The sequence below is a fragment of the Euleptes europaea genome, chromosome 7 (genome assembly GCF_029931775.1).
Source record: "Euleptes europaea isolate rEulEur1 chromosome 7, rEulEur1.hap1, whole genome shotgun sequence".
Lineage (NCBI taxonomy): Eukaryota > Metazoa > Chordata > Lepidosauria > Squamata > Sphaerodactylidae > Euleptes > Euleptes europaea.
The window spans coordinates 47137128-47158326 of NC_079318.1; the positions used below are offsets into that span (position 1 = coordinate 47137128).

Below are 21199 nucleotides of genomic sequence, written 5' to 3' on the forward strand. Positions count from 1 at the left end.
GAGCAGCCAAGTGGATGGGCCCCGCCCAACAGCTGAGCATCGGACCGGGAAGGGGGGGGAGTGCTCTGTGCTGCCTGGGCAGACAGCGCAGAGCACTTCCCCCCCTTCCCAGTCCAATGCTCAGCTGTTGGGCGGGGCCCATCTTCTTGGTGCTCCAAATATTTTTTCTTGTTTTCCTCCTCTAAAACTAGGTGCGCCTTATGGACAGGTGCGTCTTATGGAGCGAAAAATACGGTAAATATGTGTCCAGGATAAGTGGAAGCTCACATGACTGAATGTTCCCCTCACACATGAAAAAAAGGCCCCCATATCCTCCCCGTAGGAATCTAGAAGTTAGGGAGAAGAGTTCTAGACTATTTTTAAACCCGACATACTGGTTTTCTGTGGGGTGTGGAGGAACATCCAGTAATGTGAACATATGCTACCTCCAGTTTGAAATGTGATCGCCAACACATAGGATTATTATCCCATTTAAAATTAAGGCCTAGGCCTCAAGTACACCTAGGTCAACAAATCCCAGGCACCAGGTTGCCATGGTGCCTAGAAATTTCATTGTGGTGCCTAGTATGTTCAGTGAAAGTACAAAGCTCATTTATCAAGCACCTGAATTGTTGTTGTGAAAATAAATGTGTATTCCTGTCATTGCATTTATTACATTTATATGTAAAATTAATTTTACATCATTCCGTGGTGTTGAATTAATTAATTTCTTAACCAGTTGCTTTCTATACTACCTCCCAATATTCAATTATGTGGAGTTTTTTTTTAAAGCAATAATGGAATTATGAAAAATTGGGAAGTTAGGCTTGGGTTTAGAGGTCAGCTTTCTGTTGTGGTGAAGACAACCCGGGTTACTCCAATATTTATTTATATATAACACTTTTGTCACAGCTTTAATAAAACAATGAGAAACTGAAAAGATTCGGATTAGGTTCTGTGGCAGTAATAATTAGAAAATGTAGTCATTACAATATGAAACCCTGAATGCTAAAAACAGAACAATGGGAGGGGGACCCTTTCACTCCCCACCATTTTCTTGCAGGAAAAAAGGCCCCGCTGAACTTCTTCTACTGGGATAAAACTATCATTAACCTGTACATTTTTACCAGCAGTAGTAAAAGCAGCTCGAGGAAGCCTTTTGCCAGTGAGAAAAAAATACAAAGGACAGGGAGAAAGCCTACCTCTTCTCTGCTAAAGCAATCCCAGAAACTGCATTTGCAAAAGAAGCACAACAACAGTACTTCTGAAAAAAGCATCCACAGCCCTGTGATCCCTTAGCTTTAGTTTTCCCTCACTTCTAACACTGGCCCATAATTACACTGGCTCACCTTGCAGATCTGTTATAAAGATTCTAAAATCACTGTATGTGAAGTACAATGAGCAAAGTGCAGGTCAGCAATAACAGCAGTGAGCAGCAAGGAAAGAACCATCTGCAACTTGGAGGAGGGAAGGGGAAGGAGCTAGAACATTGGAAGGAAGCACAAAAATGAGCTGGAGCTCTCTTCTCATGCTTGGGAAATATGCTATACCTGGAGCTAATACCATTTTAAGGCATTTACAGTTTATCTTGACAAAAGCTGCAATCTTAAGCATGCTTACTTGGATGTTCCATTAGACTCAATAGATCTACTTCCAAACAGATGGGTTTAGAACTAAACCAGAAATCATAAATAATCTTTACCATCCTCTTGAAATTGAGAGAGACTTAAGTTACTTGCAGGAAGGCCTTCAGCATGGGCATTATCCATTAAACTCTGGTTAAAACACTGTTTTCAATCAGGAATTAGGGAATTAGTTGAATGTACTACCCAGCTTATGCTTTCATTTTGATTTGGTGTCCTAGACCAGAGTGTGAAATCTGGAAAATCCTTTCCAGATGTCAGCATCAAATTTGTAGGTACCTGTGTGACTATATTATCTGACCTTTTTAAAAGCCCTGTCACTAATTCGTTTTAAGATCTTACCTGTAATAAGCACACTAAAATCCGTCTCTGACTCTAGGGGGGATGCAAGTGGAGCACTCTCACTAAAGGGAGAATATTTGTGTCTTAGCGAATACATTAGTTCCTGGATATCATCCATTAGGGCAGCTTCTTCATCAAACAAATCAATTTCTTTCACCACTTCTTCTTTATTTTCTATCTCCCTTGAATCTAAAATCTTGTCCACAACATCCAGAATATTGGACTCCGAAGATTCAAGGATCTGTTCCAAAGCACTTTCAAGCTCTTCATGGTTGCTATACTGTTTCTGAGCAAGCATTAACTCCAACTCCATGTCATGAAACAAGGATTCTATCCTGAAAACATGTTGCTGTCCAAGGTATTTTTGTAAGCGTGCAATATGTTTTTCATCAAGAAATGCCTTCATTATAGTGAGTTCTCTCACAGACTCACTGTATTCTGGCTCTACAGCTTCCTTTTTGTTTTCTAAGACAATGCTAGGGGTGGAGGGATCATAGGAATGCTGCGGGTGTTTGTCTGTAAGTTCTTTCTGTAGAGAATCCTCAGCAAGATGCTCCTGTGTTTCGTTAAAGTCATCCTTCTTGACTTCTACTTCAGAAATATGTGAATTGCCTGACATTTTGTCCTGTATGTCCTGGAACAGATTTTTTTCTTCGACCACAGAATTTTTCACTTTGGGTAATGTTGATGGCTCCATTTCTTCCTGCTCCTCCTTTTTGCCTTCTATCATCTCAGTTATTTGAAAAACCTCTTGTAATTGAATGCTTTCATACTCTTCATGCAAATGTTGCATGCTGTCCTCCTTTTTGCCTTGCTCAAGTGTTGTCATTGCTTCTTCTCCTATTTCATCAACGGGATTAGCAGCTCTTGAAATAGCATCATTTGGCATTTCCGCTTGAGAGCTGCCACTCTGAACATCTAATGAAAAACTCTGTTCATCTGAAAGTCTCTCTTTGGATAGTTTTGCGCTAACAGCATTTTCATCCTGTAGTAGTTCTTCCAATTCTTCTAAAAAGTTGTCTTCCTCAGCATCAATCTCCACAGACTTAACTTCTGATGTGGAGGATTTCTCTCTACCTGTATTTGCACCAATAACTTTGTCCATGCTTTCAGCTTCATGGTGAGCAATGTTTTGCTGAGTAAGGTTGCCATGCTGTGTGGGGCTCATGGATTTTTCTATAATAGATATTTTCTCTATTGTTTGCTTCTTAATACTACTTGTAAGGCCTTCATGGTCATCTAAATACTGATTTTCAGTTTCGTGTTTGGATTGTTTGGTAGTTACTTCAGTATTTCCCTCAGTGCGAATATTTTCCACAGCAGAGGCATTTGTCTGCTTCTCCTTATTGAATGTCTCTGTTAGTTCAAAATCTTCTTCACCTTGCTGTGTGTCATGCTTTGTTTTAACTGTGAAGAGAATGGCATCATCCTGATCATTTGGATATTCATTTGTAAGTTCATCCAGCACCTGTAGTACTCTGTTCATAGATTCTACATTCTCATCATCTTTTTCATCTAATTCTTCCCATAGCGTTTTGTGTTTTGTATCATTATCCAAGCCTTCCTCCAAAACGCTCTCCCTTGCTCTTTCTTCATCTTGTATTATTTCATGAAGAAAAAGTCCTTCTGGGTCTTCTTTGATGTCACCCATAGGTGGTTTTACAGTTTCTTCTTTTGGTTCCTTGGGTGCTTTAGATGCCAGGCCATCTCTGTAATTAGAAAATGCAACATAATTATGCATAGATGTGCTTTGCAATTGCTTCTGTGTGCCAGGTTCTGCCTCACTTTTTGAATGCTCATCTTCATAGTCCTGAGTTTTATACTTTCTTTTAAGATCTTGGACATCTTCATTTTGTATTTCCTTTGTAATGTGATCATATTCTGATGTTAAGGGAACATTTTTTGATGAAGCTTCCTCTGAATGAATCTGCACATTTTCTTTCTTGCTGATTAGGACCACTTCTTCATCCTCATCCTCCTCTTCCTCCTCCTCTAAGTCAACCCTCTCCCCATTTGTTTCATCAGTTCTTTCACCACCACTGACAATAGCAAAAAATGTATCCCCTAAATTTGTTAATAAACCAGAGTCCTCTTTTTTCTCATCAATAAATTCTTTGACAATTTCCTCAGTAGCATCAAGATCACTCATTTCTGACTCATGGATCCCATCAAATAACATCTTTTCAGCCTTTGGATCCTCAGAAGATGTAACTTCTTCTGCAAAAGACAGCAAAGGAATTTCTTCTGATTGCTCCTCAGATTCTTTCAGCCTCTCTGCATCATAAGAGTCAATATCCACATCTTCCATCAGATTGCCATCAAGTGATGTAACAAGGCTAGTTGTCTCATCATCTGACACAAGAGCATCTGCAGTTGAGCCAAATTTTGTTTTCAGCTCCTCCGATACTTCTTGCCGTAGAAGTGTAAAAGCACCATCATCTTTGCTTCCATAATCTGATTGTTTAGCTTCACCCTGAGAAATACTAGAGTTTTTGGCACTTTCATGTTCTGGCACTTTTAAAATTTCCTGCATTTCTTCCAAAGGTTGATGGGCACTTTGGTCTCCCTGAGGATTGTCTGTGTCACTATTTACAGCGAGGTTCTCACTCTTGGAATCAAGAGCTCCCTCTACATTCTCATCCTTTTCAAAAAGAAAATTGTCCCTTTCACTCATTTCAACATGGTCATCACTGCTTTCTTCTAAGGCCTCTTCAAGATCATCAATCTGCGGATCAACAGATTCTGCAGGATCAGCGCCCTCGGTCTCCTCTTCCTTTAGAATTTCTAGCTCAGCTTCAGCCTCACTAGCTACCATGTCCTCTGATAATGTTAAAAGTTCATCCACATTATAATTCTCAAAGTCATCTTTGCCTTCAGCAAAACAAACAAAATCTGTTTCCTGCAAGGAGAAAAAATGACACCTTTAATTATACAAGAGATTTTAAAAGAATAATGTTGTATCTTAGTTTTCTTTTAATGTAGCAGAAATTATAATAATTCCTATGAAAATCTGCAGATGGTTCATTTAATTAAAGAAGGCAATAAGAACCGCCTTAGACATTTCCCAAGATTTACAGTGCCATCCTAAGCAGAATCCCACCCTTCTAAGCCCATTGACTTTGATGGGTTCAGAAGGGTATACCTCTTTTTAGGATTAGACTGCCAGTCTGCAATCCTGTCTGCATTTAACTAATAGTGATCCCCACTGAACACAGATCAAATTGGTTGCTAGACTGAACATCAAGACTTTACCTCCAGCAATAAGAACTGTATTCTTCATAGCACAATGCAATTGAGGTTTTTGGTTACAATTTGGAAAATTTGCTTCCAAACTCCAGAAACTGCCAAAATCAAAACTAGCAGTTTCATGAAAGAACCTGTATTTGTTCTAGCTGTGAACATTTTGCATAAATCATAGACTATGCTTTATCTGTTCACATACTAGGACTTATATATTCACATACTAGAACTTGTGCATAGTGGAGCATGACTATTCATCAACCTTGATTTTGTCTGTTTTCATTGTGCACCGCCCCTACACCATCTGTACAAGGTACAGCTACAACAGGCATAACTCTAGCAACAGCAAAGTCACAGTTCTTCCAGAACTGAAATCACACTGCTTCGATTTACACCACAGCCAATAATGCAGACAGAATCAGGAGAAGTCAGTAGAAGGGGGCATCTAGGACACCATTGGAACACTTGCTTCTGCATCAGCTGAAGTAATACCTGCCCCACCCAAACAGACATGTAACTGCCCTCTATAAGAGGACTGGACACTTATACTGCCTCATACTGAATCAGACCCATGGACCATAAAAGTCAATATTGTCAGCTCATACTGGCAGCGGCTCTCCAGGGTCTCAGGTTAGAGGTCTTTCACATCACCTACTTGCCTGGTCCCTTTAACTGGAGATGCTGGGGATTGAACCTGGGACCCTCTGCATGCCAACTAGATGCTCTACCACTGAGCCACAGCCCCTCCCCAACAGACTGCATCTCCAACAGGCTTGTGGAATGCAAACCACAAAGTAAAACACCTCCCACCAACCATATTGTAGCCTGCCAGGTATTTGACAGCCAGTTTTAGAAGTCCCAGGCAAAACTGGTATGAAGTCCCTGATAAACAGCTGATGGGCTGCATCCAGCTTGGTGGTATCCCAAAGTTGTACAGGTCTGATTGTGATTTTGGTTCTGATCAGCAGCTGCCTCATCTGCTCTCCCCCCCTATTGTTGAAAGGATATCTTTTTCTCATGTTCTACCCCTCCCCCCCTTTCCTGGTTGGGTTCATTATACAGCCTGTTTTGACTGTAAGCCCTTTATGAGCTATGGACCTATACATATCCCTGACCTCTCAGGTTAGAGTAGTAAATAGAACCAACTAAAAAGAAAACTTACATCTGTTGGTAATTCTAGCTCATCATGGGTATAAATATGGTTTATTTCAAGTAAATCTTTTGGAAAATATCCAAATTCACTTCCAACCTGCCAGGAAAACAAGAAGACAAAACATCAATATAAACACCACTTTTGAAATATTTCTGATGCTATTCATTGAGAGCCAGAAATGAAGGAAGAAAAAGAAGAGGAGTTGGATTTTATATGCTGACTTTCTCTACCACTTAAGAAAGAATTAAACCAGCTTACAATCACCTTCCCTTCCCCTCCCCACAACAAACACCCTGTGAGGTAGGTGGGGCTGAGAGAGTGTGACTAGCCCAAGGTCACCCAGCTGGCTTCATGTGTAGGAGTGGGGAAACAAAACCAGTTCACCAGATTAGCCTCCACCGCTCATGTGGAGGAGTGGGGAATCAAGCCTGGTTCTCCAGATCAGAGTCCACTGCTCCAAACCACTGCTCTTAACCACTACACCACGCTGGTTCTCTGGTGGACTGTATGCAAGTGCCAATGTCCCTGTCAACAACATTTACATTGCGTCTGTGGGCATCCCAAAGAGCACCCTGAAAGATTTGTGTGTGCTCAGGGCACTTGCTGATCCTTTTTCAAAACAACTACACTGCATCTACTTTTGGTGCCTGCTAGGCTGTCAGGTTCACGTTCAAATGTGGTGCAGGGCCCTGCTATATCAGGACTATAGAATGAAAGCATATCTGAAGTAACTATTTAAAAGTCAGATGGCAGTTAAAATGACTCCTCTAGAAACACAGCCAGGTATTACTTAAATCATGGATGAAGGCAACATACATGGACATATTCAAGGTGTGCTTAGGGAAGAAATGAAAATGCACACTAGCGCTTGTTATCTTCTTGTGAATCAGCGCCAGTCTGAAACATCTACAGTGTGCAGCTGCTCTGAAAGTACAACAAGGTGTGAAAATCCACCCTGGAGGAAAGATGGGATAAAACATGAGATAAAAAAAGCAATGGAACACTGATGTTGAAATGTAAGTTCTACTACTATGGAGTATTGCAAAAAAGTTATGTATCACTTTTAGGTAAACTCCAGAATACAGTTAGGCATTACTGAAATCAATAAAAATGGAACTTTGGCCCTATTTATATTTACTTGGATGGCCTCTTGATTAACCTGAGTCAGTTGAAACTTAATGCCAAGTAAGTGTATTGGATCAAGTTACACAATATGTTTGGCCACAAGTTAGGCTGGGCTTTCCCCATCCCAAGGCAATTTCCCAGCAGCCACATGGCAGCTGTGGGGAGTTTACTACCTCAAATGCAGCAGGGTCCATTTTCGATCATAACTATGGTGTGGGGAGGGGGCAAAGGGTTTCAACCCTCCCTGTGTCATTTCCTCCACCCGGAATAGCCCCAGGGAGTATTCTGCCCCACTATAGAGCTGCATGTGCAATATTCAATGCATGTGCAGCCCTGCAGTGGGGCAAACAATTCCCATTTATTTAATTTATACCCCTATCCCACCCTCCACAGCCAAAGGCTGGGTTCTTTTAGCTCAGAAAAACAGCAAAGGGGAGGAGGTTAGAGCCTCTTCTCTGCTGCTGTGGCCCCACTCAAAATCTGGCCCTTTGGCGCTTGGAGAACAACTGTTATGTGGCCGTGGGAGCAAGAGAACCCGGGCCCCTTGTGGCTAAACAAAACGCACACTTTGGGCTTTTGGTACAAAGTTTAAGTCTGCTATGTGACTTAAGAAGGCCCATCCTCATCTAAACTGCACTCTGCTCTCCAATATATTGTGTTTAATTTTGCATTTGTAGAAGCCATAGTCTTCCCGATATAAAATAAAACACAAGAAGGCAATATTTTTCAAGAGTCACGGTACTTTGCCTAAGACTGACTGACTGGCACAGGTGAGCAAGTACGTTCAAATGAATAAAGGAGTGTTCTGATTTATTTCCTCCATAACAGTTTGTACATAGAAGACAATTTGCCCCTCCAATCTATTGTGCTTTTTCTCTCTATTTTCCTGGAGCTGCTAGCACATAATTTAATAACAATGTTTTGCAGTGTTTTAAATGGACACAAAATACCTTATTTTCTGTCTATCATCTCCCATCCAGGACTAGACCTAAATCTTTAAAAAGTTTCATTTTCAATAGAAGATGACATCACATTCAAATACTCCATATTCAAATACTCAATTTTTAAAATCTGTATTCTCATTCCAGACATATCAACAACACTGTGCTATTTTAACTTCCTTACTGTTGCTTCAGTTATTCACCTTCCGTATCAGCGTATACAGTGAGGGGGAAAAGTATTTGATCCCCTGCTAAATTTGCCCGTTTGCCCTCTGATGAAGAAATGACCAGTCCATAATTTTAATGGTAGGTTTATTGTAGCTGTGAGAGACAGAATAACAACAGGAAAACCCCCAGAAACCAAGAAGACAAAAGTCAGAGATTGATGTGCATTATAATGAGTGAAATAAGTATTTGATCCCTTATCAACCAGTCAGATTAGGGTTAGGGTTCTGCTGTCGACAGAAGCAATCAATCCATCAGATTCCAAACTAGCCACCATGACCAAGACCAAAGAGCTGTCCAAGGATGTCAGGGACAAGATTGTGGATCTGCACAAGGCTGGACTGGGCTACAAGACTGTTGCCAAGCAGCTTGGTGAGAAGGTGACAACCCTAACCCTAACTGTCAACCTCCCTCAGTCTGGGGCTCTATGCAAGATCTCATCTCGTGGAGTTGCAATGATCATGAGAACGGTGATGAAGCAGCCCAGAACTACACGGGGGGAACTTGCCAATGATCTCAGGGCAGCTGGGACCATAGTCACCATGAAAACAGTTGGTAACACACTACACCGTGAAGGATTGAGATCTTGCAGAGCCCGCAAGGTCCCCTTGCTCAAGACAGCACATGTACAGGCCCGTCTGCAGTTTGCCAATGCACATCTGAATGACCCAGAGGAGAGCTGGGTGAAAGTGTTGTGGTCAGATGAGACCAAAATTGAGCTCTTTGGCATCAACTCAACTCGCCATGTTTGGAGGAGGAGGAATGCTGCCTATGACCCCAAGAACACCACCCCACTGTCAAACATGGAGGGGGACAGATTATGCTTTGGGGGTGTTTTTCTGCTTAGGGGACAGGACACCTTCACCGCATTGAAGGGACGATGGACAGGACCATGTATCGTCAAATCTTGGGTGAGCACCTCCTTCCCTCAGCCAGGGCATTGAAAATGGGTCGAGGATGGGTATTCCAGCATGACAATGACCCAAAACACACAGCCAAGGCAACAAAGGAGTGGCTCAAGAAGAAGTACATTAACGTCCTGGAGTGGCCTAGCCAGTCTCCAGACCTTAATCCCATCGAAAATCTGTGGAGGGAGCTGAAGGTTTGAGTAGCTACACATCAGCCTTGAAATCTTACTGACTTGGAGAGCATCTGCAAAGAGGAGTGGGACAAAATACCTCCTGAGATGTGTGCAAACCTGGTGGCCACCTACAAGAAACGTCTGACCTCTGTAATTGCCAACAAGGGCTTTGCCACCAAGTACTAAGTCATCTTTTGCAAAGGGATCAAATACTTATTTCACTCATTATAATGCACATCAATCTCTGACTTTTGTCTTCTGAGTTTCTGGGGGTTTTCCTGTTGTTATTCTGTCTCTCACAGCTACAATAGACCTACCATTAAAATTATGGACTGGTCATTTCTTCATCAGAGGGCAAATTCAGCAGGGTATCAAATACTTTTTTCCCTCACTGTAGAAGAACTCCTCTTTGCTAATGTACTGCTTTTCTTTAGAAGCCAGAGACAAGTGATTTCCTGTGGAGGTCAAATGCAAGCTATGGGAGACTGCGGCACACCCTTCTTAATGCCTTCCACACTAGACTCTCACTTGCGAGTTCAGATAACCGTTGTCAGGGAGTCAATATGAACAGTGGAGAATTGCTACAGAGATTAGATAACCAAGGCAATTAGAAACTAGCAGAACACATTAAAGGTACAAGCTCTCTTCAGAGATGCTGCGAAAGAAACGTGCCCCAGGAATATTGTCTGTTTCCTGGACATCCTGATTTTTTTTTGGTTATAAAAAACCAAAGGAGTATAATTTCTTGGACATTATTTCTAATGTTTCAAAGTAAAGAGAGAGATCAAATTTTTAGTTTGATTTGCAGTACAATTCTATGCACAATAACTCCAGTCTAAGGCCAGGGAGATCAGTGGGGTTAGACTAGAGAAACCTCTGCACAGGACTGTACTGCGAGTCTAGTAAAAATGGAAAATGGCTTCTTAGGTTTCAGGTTTTGAAAAAACGTTTGAAATTCCAAAGTGACAATTTTTAGTACTCCATATCAAATTCTTAGATGGAAGTCCTATGCAAGGATGGAAAAACAATGCCCACAGTTCTTAGGTGCCAGGCACCAACATCAATTTTTTTTTTTTAATGTCTGGGGTTTTTCTGGAATGGATTATCTGGGTTTACAAGATGGCACAATAAAATGAATGTCTAACAGATATTTTGCACATATGAACAGGCAGAACTAATGCTTTCCAGACTGTCCCCTTTGTTAAATATTTAGTTTAAATAGTTGCACAAACACACTGCATCCTAAACAGTGTTTACCCAACAGATGTTATCAAATATTAAGCGCAAGCAATTGCTACCATATTACAAGCTGATACTTAGAATTCTCAGCCTACCTTCCAAAGATAAGATCAGTACACACCAGAGAAGAAAGAATTTTCAATGTGACTGCAACTAAAGCACAACAGCTTTGGCCTAAACTGATACCACCTCTATTTCTGTTATGCTAAAGTTGACTCATGCTAAAGACATCAGTGTCCAACATAAGGATGATCATCAATAAACGGACAAAAATAGGCTTTAATCCCTATATTTGGGGAAAGGTTGCTGGAGGTGGAACACTCCACATAAAACTGGCTTGGACTAGGGTTGCCAGACCGTGCCTGGTAACTGGCAGGAGGAAAGTGAGACAACCGGTGGGAGGAAAGTGAGTAGATGTCTCACTTTCCTCCCACTGGTCACAGTGGAGGAAGACTAGGGGCACATCTAATAAGACATGGGCAAAAGCTCAATTTAAAGCATCCTCCATGGCGGTGATGGTGGCGAAGAAACAGCACTTTCCCACCACCATTGCATCTGCACAGTATAGGCCAGAACAGCTGTTCTGGGTGGTCAAAGGCCTGTTGGGATCTGGCCTGCAGGAGGAGGTGGACTGCTTGGTGGCCAGTTGTGATAATTTTGCTCACCCCTTTTTCAGATAAAATATCTTGTATCCATTCCAGCTTGGATTCTACATCAACAGTGGCAGGGTCAAATGGTGCCAGGGTGCTGTCCCCTCCAGTTGTTTGAGACACTTTTCAGTTTATTCAGTCTGAGGATGTGGACAGGATCCTTGGAGGCTTGAGACCTAACACCTGCTTGTATGACCCTTGCCCTTCCTGGCTAATTAAATCTGCTGGGAGGGCTGGTTGACTGGGCCTGAGAGGTAGTTAATGCCTCCTTGAGGGAGGTGGTGGTTGCCAAGGCCTTGAAACAGGCTATGGTGCATCTACTTCTAAAGAAGCCTACCCTGGAAAAAATATAAGAAGATTTTAGAAACTAGGACTCCAGGATGGATTAACCCAACAGAAGCCTTCATGAGAAGGGGAATACAGTTAAATTTAGATATGGTGATGTACCGAAATATTATTCAGTGGAAAGAAGGTAAATGGGTTTTAAAAAGAAGGAAGAGTTAAACATATATGATTGGTTTGTATACTATAGGTTACAAGATACCTTTAACAAAGATAATCAACTCGGATTTAGTAAAAATAAATCTGAGTTAGAAAAAATATTAGATAAAGGAAATAAGGGAATGATAGGTAGAATGTATAAATTATTAATTATAACCAATTTAGAACAAGAAAGAATTAAACCAGTCATGATTAAATGGATGAAGGATTTAGGAGTTAATATTGATTTGGATATATGGGAAAACTTATGGAAGAGGGAATTTAAATTTACAATAACTAATGAAATAAGAGAAAATCTGTATAAAATGTTTTACAGATGGCATATAACCCCAATTATGATTTCTAAGATGAATAGTCAAGATAAAGGAATATGCTGGAAGTGTGGTAAAGAAAGAGGAACATATATTCATGTATGGTGGACATGTAAATTTAAAAAAAAATTGGAAAAAAATAGTGAAAAACAAATAATTTGATTAATAGTAAAATAAAAAGGAAACCATTATTTTGTCTGTTGGGAATCCCACCAAATAACATACCTGACCAGGATAGAATTATTTGCCAATACAGTTTTGCTGCTGCAAGAACTGTGATAGCTAAATTATGGAAACAAGTAAATAAACCTTCAATCACAGACTGGAGAGAGAAAATATGGTTGTATATGAGGATGGCCAGATTAACGGTTTTTCTGCATGGAAAAGATATGGAAGAATTTAAACAAACATGGTTTAAGGCCACCTCATACTGGGATAAGATGGCAAAATGGATTTTACGACATTATTTAGTGAGATATAGAAAAATAATGTTTAAATGACTTTAATTTTAGATAATAGATAAATAAAACTATCCAGACACTTCTTCGGAAGTCGGGTGAAGGGTCACTTTTGGTGGGTGTTGGGTAGAAGGGTATTTTTGGATATTTTGATTGATTATGATTGTATTATATATGATGTAAAATTACCCTTTTATTTTATTTCATTTTACTTTTATCTTTTGTTTTTTTTCTTTTTGCTTTTGTATGTTAACTTTTTTGTTATTAATTTTTTTGTCTTTTTATATTGTATGTTTTGTTAAACTTTAATAAAAATTAAAAAAAAAGAAGAGGAGATCTCAGTAACTATTGACCAGTCTCAAATGTTGCATTCTTGAACAAGGTGATTGAATGGTTGGTGGCTGGACAATTTCAGGTTTTCCTAAATGAGGCAAATTGTTTGGATCCTTTCCAATCTGGTTTTAGACTTGGTTATGGGACTGGAACCATAGAGCCAAAGAGTTTCTGGTGATTCCTACAGCTACCCTACATCACAGGCTTTCCCTGGAAGTGACATGGAGGCATACAGGATGCTGACTTAAAAAAATATATATCCAGGACCACTGCCGGCAGGAGGCCTCCCATCATATCAAGAGGCCTGGCAACCCTAGTTTGGACCAGTTAAAGGAACTCAAAATTAAATATGAAGGGAACATATATTCAAAATACTGAATCCTTAATGTGCAGTTGCATCCATTAAAAGAACAATCTAACGAAGCCACATTTGAACCAAGTAATGGAGTGAATACTGCTTTAAAAGAAGAAATTTTGAGACACCCTGGACCCCATGACCTAAATAACTATGATTAGCTGGGCAACATTTCAGTCTTGGGCAAGATGCTCAAGCAGGTGGGTCTACACAGCTTCAAATAATCTTGAAGGAGACATTATCTTGACCCATTTCAAATCTGAGTCTCTCAAATCCTAGTTTACTACTTTAATCAAATACACCTCACTGGTTAAACTATGTGCATAGTTGCTGGCTGTGTGCAAATTAAATTGGTTGATTGTAGATATTACCAGTTTAGTTTATTTTGTTTAAGAAATTGTGCCTCTAATTATCCAGCCCTGTGAGTAAAGGTTGCTAGGCTTGGCCTAACAACTATTAATATGTTGTGTTTATGAAGGGCTGGAAGCCCTGGAAACAGATTATCCTCCTAATTATCCAAGTTATTTGTGGCCCTTGGATATCAGAAGGGAATTACAGGGATGATACAATGATTTAATTCTGCTTCTTTCACTGTATGAAAGCTTCTACTGATTCTGTTGAGGAATAATTGGACACTACTGCTGCTGAGAGACTAAAAAATGCAGCACCTGCTGGCAGTTTATCGTATTTGAAGAGTTCACATTAGCATTGCTCCCTTTGCAAAGGAAAAATTCTGCTCACTAAGATGCATGGAGCCCAGCCAACCACAGTATCCACCACTAAGGGCTTATTTCCATGTTACTTAGCAGTGGTAAGAGTATCTTATTTTTCCCCTGACATCTCACTGCAGAGATAATGAAGTTTGATCTAGGATGAACTGCATTTGCACAAACACAGAATCTCCTCAACAAAGTCTCCAATCCAGAGAAAGCTACTTGCATCTGGATTGTACTAATATCAATGGACAGTTCCTCACAACTTATTCCATTAATTTAAACAGGACTTGTGGGGCTAACTGTCTTTACATCTTGAATATTTTAATCTATTCAGCATGCCACACTTTTGCAAAACTCAATTAACTGTCCACCTATGACACAACAGTGTCATTTCTCAAGCCTCAGGATGTGATTTAAATACTGCTGCCAGGTGCATGTTGCAGGCTCTCTCCTCCCCCTTCTACTCAATTTAATTCAAACCTTTATTGGCATAGCAAGTCGTTCAGAACATTCCATGGTCCCCTTCTACTCCTGATCACAACCCCCAAAAGAAATCCAAACCATTCAGAGAAAGAAATCTATAATTGTATGTAACATGTAGAAAATGATGGGAGTGTCTTTTCTAGTAGTGCAAAATCTCCATTAGGGTCATACTGTTGGATGTCCATGAACACATGAAGCTGCCTTATACTGAATTAGACCCACCACTTGCCTAGTCCCTTTAACTGGAGATGCGGGGAATTGAACCTGGGACCTTCTGCATGCCAAGCAGATGCTCTACCACTGAGCCTCAGCCACAGCCCCTCCCCATCTTTTATTAAGTGGACAACTTTTCATAAATGATCACTTGATATTGAGGGGGAGGCTGAGACCAGAGTTCTGCCCGGAGATGGAGCAGGAGGAAGACAGCAGAAAGCAGTTAAGAAAGAGAGCTGTGAGTATAACTAGACTGCAGAAATGGCATAAAAGACTGCAGGGGTCTACGCGGTTGCTCTCTAGCAACTTGATGCACAATTAGAAGTTTTCCTCTCTGTCTGAGGAGTCTGGTTGCTTCCAGTAGGCTCTTCTTGTATATTTGGAAATGCAACAAATAATTCAAAGACACTATGCTCCAGTACTCTCTTATCTAAAGGAAACTAAATCTACAGGACCTCCTGGCCTTCTCAGGCAAGCCCTTGATACGTAAGGTGATGCAATATGATGTCACTGCATTAAAACTAACAACACAACAATATATGAAAAAAACCACAGAAAATAATAAATATTAACAAAACTGTTGTTGGGGGGGGGAAATCAGTGTCAAGCACAATAACTGTTTAAAAACTTACACTTCCAGCCCAAAGCTCGTTGGTTCTTCCTGCTAATTTATAATACACATACACAGATTCACCTTCTTTGAACTCTACAAAGCGGCAATCTGGACCTTTAAAGTCTTTCACTGCTTTTCCTCGACACATTAACACTGTTGAAAGGAAGCACAAAAAGAATGGCAGTGTAAATTTTTTACAGTTCTCCAAACAATAAAGGAAACGTGTCAATCATGTACTAGAGGCAGAATATGTGTACAAAAGGATGTGGCCCAGAAATGAGAAGTTAAGACTAGAACAAAGACGATAACAAAATAATTATGTCTGAATCATCTGCCAAAACAATACAATAATATAATTAAGGATCAATTCCAGATGGGTAGCTGTATTAATCTGCTGCACCCAAAATACTGTTATGACATCTCAAAGACTAGTGAATTTAATGTGGCATAACCTTTCTTGAGCCAACGTTCACTTCATCAGATGCATGAATATATGGTAGACCAGAAACGTGTCCTAACATTCCCATCCAAATATACACATACAATAACTTTTAAAGGCCTGTATTTTCATTCATCAAGATGCCATGTGGTACTCCTGAGCCCACTTGTACCCTGGTCCTAAACTCATTACATGAAATAAGTCCATTTAGACAGAGTGTGAATCGTTTCTTTAGAGCTGAGGTGGCAGAAAATGATTTCATAGTTACAAGTGCTCTCATTCAGCAATGTCATTTGCTTCTTGAATTACTGACTGGAGTTTTTGCATATCCATAGCAAATGATATGTAGATCTGCAGAACTAACTAAATGCAGTGGCTCCAAATAGTTTGTTCTTTTAATTATGATGTACTTAGGCTGTACCTAGGCTGTACATTTTAAAAAGTTGCTCTGTTCCAAGAATGTTTGGTTTAGTTGAGTATTTATAAAAAGTGTAGTTTTAACCTCACACTAAGGCAGCAATCCTATGCAACATTACTTTAAAAAGATAAGGTAAAGGTCCCCTGTGCAAGCACCGGGTCATTCCTGACCCATGGGGTGATGTCACATTCTGATGTTTCCAAGGCAGACTTTGTTTACGGGGTGGTTTGCCAGTGTCTTCCTCAGTCATCTTCCCTTTACCCCCAGCAAGCTGAGTACTCATTTCACCGACCTTGGAAGGATGGAAGGCTGAGTCAACCTTGAGCCGGCTACCTGAAACCAACTTCTGTAGGGATCGAACTCAGGTCGTGAGCAGAGCTTGGACTGCAGTACTGCAGCTTACCACTCTGCGCCACGGGGCTCTTACTAAACATTACTTTAGATGAACTTTATTGAATTCACTGGGACCTCCTTCCATTCTAACAAGCAAAATTTCAACAGGACAACTACAATCCCAAGCACATTTGCTGGCAAGTAATTAACTTTTCCTTCCGAATAAACATGTTTAGGAAATGGGCCCCCAATGACACATATCAAAAACACAGAAACTCTGTCTACTTCTACAGTGTCTGAGACATGCCTACAGTAAACTCTGAATTCCAAGAATAAATCTCAAACTCCTGCTGCCGGGAATTTAGAAACATTCACATTTTAAATTTTTCCCAAGAGGCTACACTTTTCAGATTAGGTTTGAGCAATCTGACATAGGACAGTGAAATGGATAGGAGGAAGGCAGAATGAGGTCAAGAATTGGCTTCTCAGAAATCCAGATTCTTTGTGGCTAGAAGATGTAAGTTTGTTTACAAAAGAGAGGCAGATAAATGTTTGATGCTTATTGAAAGAAAAAATCTTGAGTGAGAACATGCTAATAACAGGCATTAAGACAAACAGGTCTACCAAGAAGTTATTTATTTATTTATTTATCATCAGACACTCCCTCAGAGCTAGCCTGACTTCACAAGCAACCCATGCAGTCCCTTGGGACAACATTATTGGGGTACCAATAAAGAAGTGGGTGATCCAAGCAGTGTGCCCTAGGACCTTCTGGGACATTGCATAGGTTGTTTGGGGTGACAATCATCAATGGGTAGATAACAGATAACAATGCTGTTAATCTCTATCCCTAACCAGGGACATGGGATGCAAATAAAGACACCAGAGAAGCACATGTCCCATTTCTTATGACTGCCAGCTTGGAAGGCTTTAAGAGGGGAGTGGCCATGTTCATGGAAGAGAGGGTTATTCATGGCTACTAGTAAAAATGGATGCTAGTCATGATGCATACCAATTCTCTCCAGGATCAGAGGAGCATGCCTATTATATCAGGTGCTGTGGAACACAGGCAGGATGCTGCTGCAGTTGTCTTGTTTGTGAGCTTCCTGGGGGCACCTGGTGGGCCACCGCAAGAACAGACTGCTGGACTTGATGGACCTTGGTCTGATCCAGCATGGCCTTTCTTATGTTCTCAGTGACCCTCTAAACATGTTTACTCAGAAGAAAATCTTCCTCAGTGCAATTAGGCTTACTTTTATACTGGCAACAACTGCGGATAGCTTTGCTTCCATTTGTGAGCATAACAAGAAAGCAAAGTATCTGTCAGCAATGCTGATTCTATGACCTTAAGCAGATGATAAGAGGGAGGGCATCTTGGCCATCTTCTGGGCATGGAGTAGGGGTCACTGGGGGTGTGGGGGGAGGTAGTTGTGAATTACCTGCATTGTGCAGGGGGATGGACTAGATGACCCTGGTGGCCCCTTCCAATTCTATGAGGCCCCTTCCAATTCTATGATTGGGGAGGGGCCGTGGCCCAGTGGTCGAGCCTCTGCTTGGCATGCAGAAGGTCCCAGGTTCAATCCCCGGCAGCATCTCCAGTTCAAGGGACTAGGCAAGTAGGTGATGGGAAAGACCCCTGCCTGAGACCCTGGAGAGCCACTGCCGGGCTGAGTGGACCATCGTGACTTGGATGGACCACGGGTCTGGTCCAGTAGAAGGCAGCTCCATGGGTGTTCATGATTCTATAGCCAAAGTTCGAGAGTGGGGACGAATTTCCAGCGAGGAGGGGGCCCGCCGGTGCGGCTGCCAGGAAGGCAGGAAGTCCCCCCTGGCCAGTCCTCACAGCTCGGAAGGGGGGGGAAACAGACGGGGGGGGTGAGGCAAAAGCGCCTGTCGCCCTCCTCGCCACCCTTGCGAGCTGGGAGGGGAGCAAAGCAGTGGCGCAGAGCAAGACCAGCGCCCTCCGCCTCCTTCCCTCCTCCAGCGCCGCCAAGAGGGGCCAAGAGGCAGCCTGCTTTCCTGCGGGGCCTGGGAGATGCCAACAGGTCTCGGCGGCGGCTGCTGGGCAGTGGCAGGGACCCGGCGGATGGCTCGCTGGCTGGTCGCTTGGCCGCCCGGCCGCCCTCCCCTCCTCCTCCTCCTCCTCCTCCAGCGCCCCACTTACTGCTGCATTCGGGGTCGGCGCAGCGCTTGAGCTCCGCGAAGCGCCGGTCCGGCTCGCGGCGGGCCTGGCAGCGCGGCGGCGGCGGGGCGCACAGGAGCAGAGCGGCCAGCTGCAGCGCCGCGGAGAGACGCGGCGGCGGCGCAGCCATGTTTCGTTCGCCGGGCTGGCTGCTGGGCGGGGGGGGGGGCGGAGGGGAGCAGACACGTCAGCAGAGCCGGGCTGGGGAAGGATACGGCGGGGGGGGGAAGGAGGAGGAAGCGGCGCCGCGCCACACCCTGCGCGGGAGGCGTAGCAGCAGCCGCCGCCGCCGGACCAGGGCGCATCGCTCGCTCCTTTCCCGAACCCGGCTGCTTTCCTCATCCCCCCCGCTCCCCGTCTTGCTTTCTCTCCTTTCTGGCAGCCCTCCCCGCGCGTGTCTTTCGACAGCCTCCCGACGGGCAGAGAAAGTCCGCCAAGTTCCACTTGTCGGGTTGGCGCCCGACTCGCAACTGGCGCAGCCGCTTCGTGCGACGGGCGCGAACGCACGGGAGGTTTTGCCTCGGGCTCGCCGCTCTCCGCGCGCGCCTTTGCCCCATCTGAATTCTCCAAACTCTGCCTGGGGGGGGGGGAGCTTATTGTTGAGTTTTGAGAATTTGGCTGGGGAAAACGTGCATCGGAGAGCGCGGCAAATCCAAGGCAAAACCTCCCACGCGTTCACCACGGGCTGGGGTCGGATCCACGCGGCGTTGGATTTGGCGCTCTTATCATAAGTCATCTCGATTTTCCTGCCCGCGGACGAAATTCGAGCAGGTGAATGGTGACCGTGGCGCCTCGCCCAACCACGTGGCCTTTATTGATCTCGCTGGGATTTGCACCGGAGCCCTTGCTAGAAGGGGTAAAAGGGGAAGATGAGCATATGAATCTGCTTTCTAGTGAGCCAGGCCATTGCTCCATCTAGCTCGGAACTATGAGACTCAGGCCATTTATGCATGGAGGTTTTTGCCTTGGATTTGCCACTCTCCAGATGCACATTTTCCCGATCCGAATTCTCAGAATTCTGCATGGGCGCTTATTTTTGAGTACTGAGAATTCAGATGGGGAAAATGTGCATCTAGAGAGCAGCAAATCCAAGGCAAAACCTCCATGCATAAATGGCCTCAGACTGGCAGCCGCTCTCCATGGTCTTTCTGACACCTACAGTCTGAAATCTTTTAAGGGGAGGTGTCAGGGTTGCAAGTGATGAGGGTGCTCTACCGCTGTAACTCTGAGGATTTAAGGTAAGGTGGTCATTGCCCGTGCTGATGCCAGACATCATAAAGGATATGTAATGCAGATCTGGCCAGTGCACATAGAAAGTTGTCAAATGTTTCACCTCATGTTCTGTGTGCCACTATCCCAACTCTTTAGCTAAGGTATAGTAGCTTGCCCAAGGCTATGTAGTTTGTGCATCCATAGTAAGTCCAGCACTCAAATGCACTTGAAAAATTAAACTAAGGACTGCTAATGTTTTCACTGTTGCACATTTGGCAATGTGGAAAACAAAATGGGACATGAGAGGCCTTTTAAAATCATCAGTTAAAAAACTGCAAAGCACACAGAGTTCCCTGTAAGAAGCATCAGAGTAATAATTAACTACTCTGCATTCATGGTATGATTGTGCAAGGCAGCTGTGCTCCTCCAGTTATTGGTATAATCTTATCTGAAATTGTTACCAGTAATCTCTGCTACTAACTGATTCGGAAGTGAGGCTGTTGTTCTCATCATATACTCAGATAATTGATCTTTCATGTTCTATTCTCTTGTGTACTCGCTCAGTATGATCTCAATGAGTCTAGCAAAACAATCAATGACCATTATGTGGCTGCTGGAAAGCAGAAGCTTTTAACTTTTTTTCCTTCATCCAACACAATGAATTTTTAAAGTGTTAACCTGAAAGAATACAATGTGAAACAACTTAAAATGCTGATGTATCACACCCATATCCTTAAGCCTTTTGCTGGAATCAATTTATTTCCAAGTTGTTCGCTTATGACTGCGCTCAGAAATAGTCATCCCTTTAGGCCTGGTCACTTGTCACTTGCTGAGACCTACTTTGCAGGGTTATTCAAAATAAGATCTCTTTGTTCCTCAGGCCGAGGGGATGGCAGGGAGCATGCAGACCTGTCCAGATCTCACCCTGGGTTAAACCCCAGAGCTAACAACCACATGGAGATCCCAGCATTTCCCTCCTGAAAAATCAGGTGCACAAGGTCCAATTCAGATTAT

General features: G+C 42.7%; 1 protein-coding gene across 1 annotated transcript in view; it reads right to left on the reverse strand.

The window, feature by feature from the left end:
• MIA3 (MIA SH3 domain ER export factor 3) overlaps nucleotides 1–19103 on the reverse strand; it is a 64975-nt gene extending 45872 nt beyond the window's left edge. Inside the window, exons 1-4 of the mRNA XM_056852329.1 lie at nucleotides 18956–19103; nucleotides 15621–15754; nucleotides 6367–6453; nucleotides 1965–4863 (exon numbers count right to left, since the gene is read on the reverse strand). Coding sequence (XP_056708307.1) covers nucleotides 1965–4863; nucleotides 6367–6453; nucleotides 15621–15754; nucleotides 18956–19103 — 3268 coding nt within the window. The remainder of the gene's footprint in view (nucleotides 1–1964; nucleotides 4864–6366; nucleotides 6454–15620; nucleotides 15755–18955) is intronic.
• Between the last annotated feature and the right edge of the window lie 2096 nt (nucleotides 19104–21199).